Source organism: Marmota flaviventris, chromosome 10 (genome assembly GCF_047511675.1).
Source record: "Marmota flaviventris isolate mMarFla1 chromosome 10, mMarFla1.hap1, whole genome shotgun sequence".
Taxonomy (NCBI): domain Eukaryota; kingdom Metazoa; phylum Chordata; class Mammalia; order Rodentia; family Sciuridae; genus Marmota; species Marmota flaviventris.
Window position 1 is genome coordinate 6,797,082 of NC_092507.1, and position 13,682 is coordinate 6,810,763.

The window sequence follows — 13,682 nt, forward strand, 5'->3', positions numbered from 1 at the left end:
TTTCTCTGCTATGGGAGAAATTGATGGAAAAGTTTGCAAAATCCTACCATCCTAAGAGGTGTATGTGATAATGCACTGTGGTACATGTGATGACAATGTGGACACAGGGTGAGAGTCACATCCAGAGGGGAGGGTGGGAGGAAGGTTTTCTCTTTTTGATGCAAGGCAGGGGACCTTGAGCCATGAGCAAAATCCCAAAGTACAACTGCGAATTTATGCAAGTGAAGAGTGGCAAGGGATGGAAAGAAGCAGGTCAGGTCCCGGGAACTCTGAATAACCTGAAGTGGTCAGAACATCATATGTGTATAGGAGGGTAAGAGATATGGGGGGAAGGTTTAATGGTTGGAACAAGGACAAGATTGTGGCATGCTAAGGAATTAGACATTATCTGAAGTGTGATGAGAAAGCTGCCAAATATTTTAAGCAGGGAGATTGCTTTCTTAGATTTGCCTTTTATAATGTTCCCTATGGCCAAAGTATAGAACATGGGTTTCAGGAAGGCAAATTCAGAGCCAGGTACATCAATTGGGAAGTTCCTATGTGAACCAAATGAGAAAGCGCTTTTCAAAACAAGACCAAGAGGGAACAGGGATGTTGGGAGAAAACAGAAGCAGTTCAGGTCTAGGAAAAAGTGTTGTGGGACCATTGGAGAAGGATAGATGTGAGATTGGCTACATAGTACTGCTGGTGATGAGGAACAAATTTAGGTGTTGAAAAGAACCAGGGTGTCACCTTGGTGTAGATCTCTCCCAGTTATGGCTTGCTGAATACAATCTGCCATATAGAGCCAAGTTTCTGATGTCAAATCAGAAAACTCAGAATAGTGACATTGATTTTACTTTAAATATCACCTTCTCTGAGAATGCCCTAAGTATGCCACTATCATCTCTTACCTAGTAGCCTAACTTGATTCTTTGCTTCTGTTCTTAACCCCTGCAAATCCATTATCCACATAAAACCAGAATTTTATTTTATATTTTATTTTTTGCAATACTAGGGATTGAAACCAGAGGTGCTCTACCACTGATTTACTTTCCCAGCCCTTTTTATTTTTTGTTTTGAGGCAGGATCTTGCTAAATTGCTGAGGCCGGCCTTTAACTTGCGATCATCCTGCCTCAGCCTCCCAGGTTGCTGGGATTACAGTCACATACCCCCATATCTGGCCAGAATCAGCTTTTAAAAACTCCGGTCAGTGGCCTCAAGGGCTTCCATTGCGCTTAGAAATCTAAATCTTTCGTTGCTCACAGCACTTTCCGTATTTTGGCTGCTTGCCTAGTTCTGATTGCATGTCTTGACACTCTCGCTTGCAGACACCCTGGCCTTTTGTTTCTTGGACGTACAGAGTTTCTTCCCACCTCAAGGCTCTTATGCTTCCTCCTCATTGCCATTCTTTCCCATCATGCTTAACTCTTCTTCCAAATCTGATCTCATATACTACTCTTCTTGCCCATGCGTACCCCAGGTCAACTCTCACTATACATACATATAAGGGATTGAGCCCAGGGCACTTAACCACTGAACTACACCCCTAGCCTTTTTTTATTTTGAGACAGGGACTTGCTAAGTTGCTGAGGGCCTCACTAAATTGCTGAGACTGGCCTCAGGATTCCTCAACTTGGAATCCTCCTGCCTCAGCCTCTTGTGTTTCTGGGATTACCAGCCTGCCCTAGTTTTAATAATGATAACCTGTAATTAACTTACAGTTTTGCATTTTGTTTGATTCTTTCATGAGAATGTAAATTTACCTAGAATAAGTACTTGATCTTTTTCACTTGGCCAGTTGTCTCTTCACACAGACCCCAGAAGAGTGGTTTTTAAATGGTAAAATGCGAAAGAGTCCTCTGGGGATTGTGAACACAGACTGCTAGGTGCACCCCTAGAGTTTCTGATTCAGTAGGTCTGGGGTAAAACCTGATAATTTGCATCTCTGATAAATTCCAAGTGATACTCATGCCCAGCAGGTACCTTTGAGAATCATTAACCTGGAATTGGAGTTGGCAATAATTTTATGTAAAAGGCCACAGGTAATACTATCTTAAGATTTGCAGGCTATGTGGTTTCCTTCACAGCTATTCACCTCCACCTTGATAGCACGAAAGCAGCCATGGACAATCAGTAAAAGAACAGGGGTGGCTGTGTCTCAGCAGGATTGCTCACAAAAGCAACCCGCTGTATGTAGCCCACAGGCCATGGTTTGCTGACCCCTGTGCTAGAAGATAGTCACTTTTGAGAACTGTTGATCTAGTTAAGATCAACACGTGGGCTGGGGATGTGGCTCAGGGGCTGGGGATGTGGCTCAAGTGGTAACGTGCTGGCCTGGCATGCGCGGGGCGCTGGGTTCGATCCTCAGCATCACATAAAAATAAAATAAAGATGTTGTGTCCACCGAAAACTGAAAAATAAATATTAAAAAATTCTCTCTCTTCTGTCTTAAAAAAAATGAATTAAATATGGACAGTGGTTATCTCTTAAAAAAAAAAAGATCAGCACGTGACTCTGTTTCTGATCTGGAAAACAGATAGGTGATAGATGCTTCAGTGGCGAACACATCATAGCCCTGGCCTTATGAAGTTGACAGAGTCGTAGAGTAGACAGGCAGAGAGCCACACCAGGAGTCAATCTACCACTTTGTGACAATGAGGGGAAAATACAGGGTGCTCTGAAAGGTCGTAACAGATGCCTCTGAGAATGAAAGGAGCGTGCCCTTGCTCCCAGCTGAGGATTCTTTAGTTGCACTGAGAGGGGAAAATCAGAAGAAAACTTCTTTTAACTTACAGTTTTGCATGCATCCCTGTCCATCCCTCCTGTTGGTGGCCACACTTTTCTTGGTCTTCTCTTAGCCCAGCCCTAGTTCCCTGCACTCTGTACCTTCTCAGGACTTACTGTACGTTTACCCCCTTCTCCCTTACACCATCAGTTTATTAGTCTCAAAAAAGCCTCATGTCCCTTGTGAACTGCTACTCTGACTCTCTGTTCCTTCTCAGAGAGATACTCCTTGAGAAGCCTCGGGGTTGACTGTTCCCAGTTGGTTCACCTCCCAGGCTGTTCTTTTTTTTCCTATCTCCATTCTAGCTTGAACTCCCATATCCAGACATTTGTTCCCTCCTCCCCATTGAAGCCACTCTTATCAGGACCACCAAAGATCTCTCCTTACAAATATCAGGGTGTTTTCTCAGTACTGACCTTACTAAATCAATCCCCACCCCCCCCAACAGAGTTGCCTACTCTTTACTTCCTGGGACACTTTCCTCTCTAGGCTTTTTATTTTCTTTCCACCTCACTAGCTGGTTCCTTCTAGATCTTTATCCTTTCTGCCAGATAATTCCATGCATCCAGTGGCTTTACCTTCTATTTTTACACTGATGATGATAGAAATAATAACTTCTGTGTATTGAGCATGTGTTGTGGTTAACACATGTATGGTTTGAATTCTCACAACACCCCTCTTCCAAGATGGGTGGTATTATTCCCATTTTACATGCTTTCCCAGAGTCACACAACTACTAACTGGGAAGCCAGGTCCCATCCCAGGAATCATTCTGTTGCAACCCTCTGTGCTGAGCTCTAGATGCAGGCACACAACCAAGATCTGACATCCAGATGGCCAGCAGGCGCCTCACATCTGAACTGTCTAAACCAGAACAACTAGCTCAGGCCAGAAATTCAAGTCATCCTTAGTTTCTCCTTTTTTCTCGTACCCCATGATCAAATCCCCAGAGGTTCCCCTTTCCTGTGCCTACAGAACAGCCCAGCTCCCTTCTCTTTTCACCACCTTTGCTGTTTTCACCACAGATGAGGCAACTTCCCTTCAGCATTGTTCTCCTTCCATAGTTCCTCCCACACCCTATAGATAGTGGTATGTTTGTAAAGCATAAACTAGTTAACCCAGTGATTACCTTAGAATAAAGTCCATCATTCTCACCTGGACCTAGACTATCTTCCATAACTCAGTTGCTACCTAACTTTCAACTGTGTTTCCTTCCCTTTCCTTTCTCTACTACTCCGCTCACACAGGTTTCTTGCTTTACCTTAAATACCCTGTGCTGCTCTCCATCTCAGGACTTTTACTCTTGCTGTTAGTGTTAATTTGATTGAAATATCTGCCCCTGAGAGACCTCTAAGTGTTTGCTGAAACAGTTTCTAACCGCCTATCTAAGTCTTCTTCCTATTCCTTTTTCTCCCTATTATTCCCTAGTGTCTGCCCCCTCCCTTTTTATTCAGAGTATTTCTCTCTACTAAAATTGTAGTGCATACCTTGTTTATATTTATCACTTCTCCCTCCTTCATGTATAGGACCTTTGCCCATTGACCTCTGTATTCTTAGCATCAGGCATGCAGTAGGGACATAAAAGGTATTTTTTTAATGAATGGATGGATGGATGTTTGTAAGAATAATGCTCTGGATTGCCTGGTTTAAAATCCCATTTCCACCACTTAGTAAGTATAATGTCTAGAAAGTTATTCAATTTCTGTTTTTTCTTCTTTGTCCCCCACATTTTTTATTGGTGTATTATAGTTGTATATAATGGTGTAGAAAGTTGTTCATTTTCTTTAAGCCTTTTTCTTTCCTTTTGACATGAGACTAACCATAGTATAATTTTCATAGAGTTACAGAAGTAAGATCAGAATAACCCATGTCAAATTTAAAGAACAGTTCCTGATACAGCTGGGTGAGATATTGCATGCATGTAATCTCAGCAGCTCAGGAGGCTGAGGCAGGAGGATCACAGGTTCAAAGCCAGCCTTAGCATCTTAACAAGGTCCTGTCTCAAAATTTAAAAAAAAAGGGGGTGAGGATGTGGCTCAGTGGTTAATGCCCCTGGTTCATTCCCTGGTACTAAAATAAAGAAAGAAGGAGGGGAGGAGAGAAAGAAAAAAAAGGAAGGGAAGGAGGGAGAAAAACCAAAGAAGGAAGAAAGGAAAAAAGAAAAGCTAAGCTCCTGGCACAAAATAGGCTTATAAATGAGGGCTGGTGGATAGAAGAGAACATTGCAGAAGAGAAAAGAGGTAGTACTGTGCTTTTGCAAAATAGGGAATATTTTGAACTAGTTAGGACTTTTTTAAAAAAATATTTTTTAGTTATAGGTGGACACAATATCTTTATTTTATATTTATGTGGTGCTGAGGATCGAACCCAGTGCCTTACGCATGCTAGGCGAGTGCTCTACCTCTGAGCCACAACCCCAGCCCCAAGTTAGGACTTTTTATAAACATAAATGACCTCTGAAAATATTCTCCCTCCCTCCCTCCTTTCCTTCCTTTTAAGTATGCTTTCCATAATTGTCCTAATTTAATTGGGGGTGGGTGGGAGGAGCAGGTGGCTAGAGATTGAACCCAGGGCCTTGTGCATACTAGGCAAGCACTCTTCCACTGGGCCACATTCCTAACAATTATCCTAATTTTCACCATAAGATAAATAATACTATCTGAATCTATTTGTTCTTGGAAAATGCAATACTGATTGAATTTTTCTGGTGACATACAAAACCTCCTTGTTGGAAATTCATAAGCAGTCTGCTTTGGGGAAGGAGCTCAGATCAAGAAATGCTGTTGATATTTGAACTACTAATTACAGATCAAAATGTAGTTGGGGGCTGCCGTTGTAGTTCAACGGTAGAGTGCTTGCCTTATATGTGTGAGGCACTGGGTTTGATCCTCAGCACCACATAAAAATAAATAAAATTAAGGTATTATTCATTTACAACTAAAAAAAGTTATTTTAAAAAAATGTAGTTAGTTTTTTGGTGCAAGGGCAATGGCAAATCTGTTTATGTCAATTTTCCTGCTTCATTAAAGCACTACCAGAGCCTTTAGGGAAGTGAGTCTAAGAATTTTGTCTTCAATGGTAGTTTAATGAGCTTATAAACTTATTCTTGAAGAAATCTTCAGAATATTAACATTTTTTTCCAACTGGTGATTTTTCAGTAAACCAGCAGTCTTTTTCTTTTTGCTGAAAGACTCCCATGTAGTATGTAGTTCTTTTTTTAATATTTATTTTTTAGTTGTAGGTGGACACACAATATCTTTATTTCATTTTAATGTGGTGCTGAGGATCGAACCCAGTGCCTCACATGTGTTAGGCGAGCACTCTACCACTGAGCCACAACCTCAGCCCTATGTAGTTCTTTTTAAAGGGAAAATAATTCCCCCTCCCCTACTACTACTACTACTACTACTGCTACTACTACTTCTTCTTCTTATTATTATTATTATTATTTAAATATCTTTACTTTATTTATATTATTTATTTATTTTTTTATGTGGTGCCGAGGATCTGAAAATATTCAGGAAAAAGGAAAGGAGGGAGGGAGGGAGAATATTTTCAGAGGTCATTTATGCCTCACAAGTGCGAGGCAAGTACTCTACCGCTGAGCTATAACCCAAGCTCCTATTATTATTATTTTAATACTTATTTTTTAGTTATAGTTGGACACGATACCTTTATTTTATTTATTTATTTTTATGTGGTGCTGAGGGCCTTGCACGTGCTAAGTGCGTGCTCTACTGCTGAACCACAACCCCAGCCCCCTAACTTATTATTTATTTTGAAATATTTCAAACCTACAAAGAAGCTGAAAAAAATAGGACAATGCAACCTTATTATTTGTGGGTTTTTTCCTGACTCACTGGAAAGTTGCAGATATCATGATAATTGATCCCTAAGTGCTTCCATGTGTATGTCCTAAAATCAGTGATGTTCATTTAATATCATTATCCTGTCCAAAAATTTAATTAAACTATTGTGCAAATAGTTTAATTTCAAATCTCCTTATTTAAAAAATACAAATGTTAGGGGTGTGTGTATTTGTGTACCTTTTAATCCAAGATTTACTCAAGGTTTATGTTGAAATTGGTTATGGCATTTTAAAATCCTTTATTACATTGGTGTTTTTAAGAATCTAGGCCACATTCTGATTTATATGATCGTTGCCCTGAGGTTCGATTTAGGTTGAACATTTTTGCTAAGAATACTATGAAGTTGATGTTGTGTACTTCATGTGGCATCACATCATTAGACAGTTACTGTTAATGTTGAAATTTAACACATTTGGTTTCCAGCTCTCTTCATTGTAAATGTATCATTTCCCATAATAATAATAGGTATCTGGGAGTGGACTTTGAATTGTATCAATATTCTGTTTCCTGTACACCTTTCACTCCATTATTTTAGCATTTATTAATGATCCTTGCCTGAGTCTGTTTCTGAGTCTGGGGTTGCAGTATGGTGATTTCCCAGTTGTTCCTTCTGCATTTATTAGCTGGCTTTTATATATATATATATATATATATATATATATATATATATATATATATATTTTTTTTTTTTTTTTTTTAAGACGATATTTCCATTTTTTCCTCCTTTTCAGTATTCAGTATTATTGTAAACTAATGGATTCTTCCTGTACTCAATGTGCTGTCTTCTTTTTTTATTGTTGTGACTTACTGGCCAGTAGGAGTCTGTGTCCAATTGAAATGATCCCAGGGGTCTTTGAGCTATTCCATCTTTTCTGGCACAAGATATTCTAGGCTCACCTTATACTTTCTTACCATACACCAAACTGGGAATCTACTATTTCCTCTCGGAGCCCAAATTTCTTTTAGTGAGGAATGATAATTTAAATAAAAAGATCTGGGTGCATGATATGCTTAGAAAATAACTTTGAAAATATTGCCCCCTGGTACACACTTGTAATCCCAGCAACTGGGGAGCCTGAGTCAGGAGGATCATAAGTTCAAGGTCAGCATGGGCAACCTGTCTCAAAATAAAAAACAAAAAGGGCTGGGCTGTGTAGCTCGGTGGTAGAGTGCTTCCTTCCCTTTTCTTTCCTTTCCTTATGCCTCTATCTCTCCCACCTGACAAATGACCACAGCCTTAGAGAATGTTGTTGTTTGTTTGTTTTTGGCACAGGGTATTAAATCCAGGGGCACTTAACCACAGAGCCACATCCTCAGCTCTTTTTTGTGTTTTATTTAGAGACAGGGTCTCACTGAGCTGCTTAGGGCCTTGCTAAGTTGCTGAGGCTGGCTTTGAACTTATGGTCCTCCTGCCTCAGGCTCTGGAGCCACTGGGATTACAGGTGTGCTCCACCGAGCCTGGAAGCCTTGGAGAATGTTTGTATCCATGGTGTTGCCATCAGGAGCTCTTTCTGCAGTGGAGTTTGTTAAGGAGGCTTTCTGCAGCACTCCAGTTGTGGAACCTTGATATGTGCCTTGGAGAGCTCTGTGTGATGGAGCAGCCCAGGACTGTCTTATGACAGCCTGTGATTGGGGTCACTCCTGGGGAACCAAAGGAAGCAGGAAGCCAGTTACAGATCTCAAGATAACACATTTATTCTGCAATTTAATGTTTCATGAAGTGAAGGATATCGCCTTTCTTAATCCTACCGGTTTGTTTTCACTGAAATTTAAAGTTCTTTTTTTTCAATAGCACCCAGATTTAAAGTGTTATTTTTTTTCCATTGACACCCCAAGGGACATTTTTAGGCAGTTTTCCCCTAATTTATCCCCATCATGAAGTTTTAATAGCTCAGATACACAGTTCATGTACTGTTTGCATTTATGCCTTACACGTAAAATGAATGAGATTGTTTTCATTGCCCAGAACTGTTTCTTTGTCCGTTTTGAGCTGATAGTACTCTTATTGAAAATGCACAGAGTAGATGTAGAAACAGAGGATAAATCTGATTTGTTTTAATAATCCATTTTATAGTATAAGAACATATTTTAAAGTGTCTTTTTCTGAACAACAATGTATCAATTATTTCAGTCCAGCAGTGAGCTTTTGGTCATTTGAAGGGGACATTATCCTATCACTACAAAGATAGTAATTTTTCATATACATGAAACTTCAAAGGCTACAACTCTAGTTGTTTACCCTTTTAAATAGGAAACTGGAACTTTTGATAATAATGGGGAATGGGGAATTTAATCTTTTCCAAAATTATCTTTCTCTAGAATTCCTTGATGGTACTATATTATTTGAATGTATTTTAATATATAAGGGACACATGCATTTTTCCCCTCAAAATCTCTCCTTTTTCCTACCCCAAGCCCAAATAAAGAACTCTTGAGTCCTTGGGGAAATAGAAATAGAGGCGCTGCAGTTAATTTTACTTTTTTGCACTATGCATTGCAGACTATGGTATATGATTTGTCATTCTCTCGCCATCCCCCCAATCCCCAAGCATTTCTCTGTAGGTCTTTTTATTATTGTTTCTCCTCTCTCTCTCTCTCTTTCTTAATCATTGTTCTTTGCTTTCTTTACATCCCCCAGTATTCCTTGCATTTCTGTGTTCCTTTCCTCTTCCTTCCTTCCTTCCTTACTCTCCTACATGTTGTCTCCTTTCTTTTCATTCAGGACTATGAGAGTAAATTGCAGGCCTTGCAGAAGCAAGTTGAGACCCGTTCCCTGGCTGCAGAAACTACTGAAGAGGAAGAAGAGGAAGAAGAAGGTGAAATATAGAGACTGAAACCTTCTCTTATGTCTTTTGGATCTGTATTATCACATTAATCCCTTATTTGTTATGAATACTGGGTTCCTCAAAATTGACCCACCATTTGTTGACCTTGTACTGAACCAATATAAAGGTGATTTATAAGATGCTCAGTGCTGAGAACACAGGCTGTGATCTCTGGAGTAAAGGTGAGGCTGATAGTGTTTTATAGCTTCACAAGGTTTTTGAGCAGTCTTCACATAAATCTTTTGGGATGTTTATGTATATTATCTCATGTTATTGTACAAACGACTTTCATATATTCAAGTAAATACAGAGCTTACTCATTGTTAAGATAATTAATTTGCGGGGCTGGGAGGTGGCTCAAGCGGTAGTGCGCTCGCCTGGCATGCGTGCGGCCCGGGTTCGATCCTTAGCATCACATACAAAAACAAAGATGTTGTGTCCGCAGATAACTAAAAAATAAATATTAAAATTCTCTCTCAAAAAAAAAAAAAAAGATAATTAGTTTGCTAGATTCCTAGCTGAAGACTTTGGAATGTATCCATACTTTAAAGCCATTACCAGCTAGCTTAGTTAAGTTTTCCAGAATAAAGTCTTTATTTTTAAATATCTAAGTGAAACATAACCCTTTTCCCTGTATTAGAAAAGAACTTCATCTGCATTCCTTTGTTTAGCGTATATACCTAGAATATAGTAGACACTGATTAAATTTTTACTAAATAGATGTTTTCTAGTTTCATTACACTTTGGTTCTCTACCCAAGTTGTCAGTTGTCTCAAAAATTCAAATTAAAAAAGAAAGAAAGAATTCAAATTAACTTTGAAGGAATTCTTTATGTGCTAAAGTCTTTATTTTTAAATATCAAAGTGAAACATAACCCTTTTCCCTATATTAGAAAAGAACTTCATCTGCATTCCTTTGTTTAGTGTTTATACCTAGAATATAGTAGACACTGATTAAATTTTTACTAGATAGATATTTTCTAGTTCATTTTATACCTGAGACTGTATTTTGACAAGAGCTGGAGGGACATTAATAGAAAAATGTTTTTCTTGGCTTTCTGAAAAAAAAATCTCAACTTTTTTTAGTTTTCTACTGTTAAATTTATACCTTTAAGTCCTGTGTGTCCACCTGCCACTAATTTATTCCTCTTCTGAAATAAGAGGCAATACTGTGGTAATAGACAAGTGCATGTGCTCTGCACCCAGATAGTGGAAGTCCAGTCCCAGCTCCACAGGTTGTGTGACCTAACTGTCCCCTGCCTCTGTTCCCTCATCTACTAAGTGGGGTTGGCAACAGTACCTCCCATTCAGGGATTTATCATTTGCTATACCAGCAATCAGGGACTTTTTAAAAAAATATAGCACCACATTAGAATATATTTTAAAATGAGAGAAAATTTTATTTATTTGATGTGCTGTTTCAGATTTTTTTAAAAATTCTGCTTCTATAATATCAACAGAATTTAGTAAGCTTTACTAAAAAGAAAAGCAAAAGCAATTTAATGAATAGAAACTGGAAAATAGCTTGATCACCAAGATAAAGTAGAGAACGGATATAATTTCTTACAGCTGTGAGATGACCATCAAATATGCTTCCTTTGCTCTTTCAGTACCTTGGACGCAGCATGAGTTTGAGTTGGCCCAGTGGGCCTTCCGGAAGTGGAAGTCTCACCAGTTTACTTCCTTAAGGGACTTACTCTGGGGCAATGCCGTCTACCTTAAGGAGGCCAATGCCATCAGTGTGGAATTAAAGAAGAAGGTACGCAGGGTGGCAGGAACACTGTCGCCTGGAGGCAGAGCTGAGCCTGTGTGTGTTCATTTGGACATCACCTTGAACTAACCTTACCTTTGGGGGGAGCTCAGCTTCTTTCTGCATTCCTTTGTTTAGTGTATATACCTAGAATATAGTAGACACTGATTTAATTTTTACTAAATAAAATTTCATAGAAATAGATATTTTCTAGTTCATTTTATACCTGAGACTGTATTTTTGACAAGAGCTGGAGAGACATTAATAGAAAAATGTTTTTCTTGGCTTTCTGAAAAAAAAAATCTCAACTTTTTTTAGTTTTCTGCCTTTAAATTTGGACCTTTAAGTCCTGTATGTCCACCTGCCACTAATTTATTCCTCTTCTGAGATAAGAGGCAATACTGTGTAGTAGACAAGTGCATGTGCTCTGCACCCAGATAGTGTAAGTCCAGTCCCAGCTCCACAGGTTGTGTGACCTAACTGTCCCCTGCCTCTGTTCCCTCATCTACTAAGTGGGATTGGCAGCAGTACCTGCCATTTGGGGATTTGTGAGGGAATCAAAGAATGGATGCATATCAAGCATTAAAAGTCATGCCTGAACATGGTAAAAGATGTTCTTGTAATTATTACCAAAATTTTACACCAAATCTTAGATTTATCCTTATGTATGTCCCACTGTTTAATAGTCTCTTATCTGGTAAGATTATAGCCAAAGACCACATTAAACATTAGGAAGGCACATAGATGGCCTGTCTTTGGTAAAAGTCATTGTCTGCCTCTAGGGCTCTATTCTGCTTCTGCAAACTGTGATATCATTTTTTTCTCAATCTTGGAAGCCCTACTCATTTTATAATTACTTATTAACCACTGTTCTCCTTAAGTAGACTAACTAAAGGCAGGAATTCCCTCCCTACCCTTATTTTAATGTCTAGCATTCATTAGTATTTATTGGTGAAAATACAGGGTGGTAACAAGAAATAAATTACATACCAGTTGTGGTGATAAATGCCTATAATCATATATATACCAGTTGTGGTGATAAATGCCTATAATCCCAGCTATTCAGAGGCTGAGGTTCTACTCATGAGGATGGAAAGTTCAAGGCCAGCCTCTGACTTAGTGAGACCCTCAACAACTTAGTGAGACCCTATCTCAAAATAAAAAATAAAAGGGCCAGGGATGTAGTTCAGTGGTGAAGTGCTCTGGGTTCAATCTCTGGTACCAAATAAATAAACAAATAGGGGCTAACTCAGTGGTAGAGCACTTGCCTAGCATGTCTGAGGCTTTGGGTTCCATCCCCAGAACTGCAGAAATAAAGTGCGGTAGGTGCTTTTCTTTCATCATACCATTGTGTATGTGTGTGCTACCTCAGCTTCCCAAGGTACTGGGATTACAGGTCTTTGCCACAGCACCTGGCTGCCATAGTAAATACTTCTCAGAGTAGTAGTCATATAGTCTTCTGAATTTAAAATTGGAATACCTTGATGTGTTCCATCAGCTCTTGTTAGTGAAGGACTGGATGTATTCTTGGTCCACCTTTTGGTCTCTGTATAAGTTCCACAGAAGTCCTCATTTAATCAAGCGAAGTAGACTTACTGCAACCTTAGTTTATATTTGCAAGGCTGGGGAAACAAACTTTGTAAATAGGCTCATTTGAAACTAGGATTATTTCCTGTGTTTAACATACAGGCAGCTTTTTCTTCTTCTTTTTCTTTTGCAGATAGTCCATAGCACATACTACAGGTTTCACCTTTTTCCCATGGAGTATAATTATATTGTCTTGTCTCTGAAGTTTACCTGCTGAAATGTAATGGTTTTCACATTTGTCCATGGTTTATTCTTTCCATTCAGGTACAATTTCAGTTTGTTCTGCTGACTGACACACTGTATTCCCCTTTGCCTCCCGAATTACTTCCCACTGAAGTGGATAAAACTCACGAGGAGAGACCTTTTCCTCGTACAGTGGTGGCAGTAGAAGTTCAGGATCTGAAGAATGGAGCAACACATTATTGGTCTTTGGAGAAACTCAAGTATGCACACACTCAAAAGCTGCTTATTTTATTTAGGGAATAATAATTGCTCAAGTGGACTCCCTCATGTTTTCATTTGAGGATGTGGTTGCTTTCTTTCCTGTGCTTTCCAAATGCTGTTGCTGGCCTGTGATATTGCTAACCATCCATTACCTTCTAAGTGAATGAATCATAACACTCCTCAGATATCTGATATTTAAATTTACCCTCCATAGTATCTTTTCTGTCCTGGACTTCATGGTGATGATTAATAAAAACAAAGTTATAATCTAGCTTCCTTTACATTTAATATGGTGAGATAATTCCCACTGAATGTATTTGAGATGTCACATACCACGGAACATTTCCCCTGTGATGGTTGACTCTCTGTAGGTTAGGTGGCCATTCTTGAATTTTGATGGCTTCTCTGTAGACTCAGACTTCTTAGATACTGAGGATTTT

The 13,682-nt window shown here is 39.1% G+C and overlaps 1 protein-coding gene across 5 annotated transcripts in view; it reads left to right on the forward strand.

The window, feature by feature from the left end:
* Kif1b (kinesin family member 1B) overlaps nt 1-13,682 on the forward strand; it is a 147,878-nt gene that overhangs the window by 86,518 nt on the left and 47,678 nt on the right. For all 5 annotated transcript variants that reach the window (XM_071617338.1, XM_071617339.1, XM_071617340.1 and 2 more), the window contains 3 exons: nt 9,360-9,453; nt 11,072-11,220; nt 13,063-13,241. In XM_071617338.1, coding sequence (XP_071473439.1) covers nt 9,360-9,453; nt 11,072-11,220; nt 13,063-13,241 — 422 coding nt within the window. The remainder of the gene's footprint in view (nt 1-9,359; nt 9,454-11,071; nt 11,221-13,062; nt 13,242-13,682) is intronic.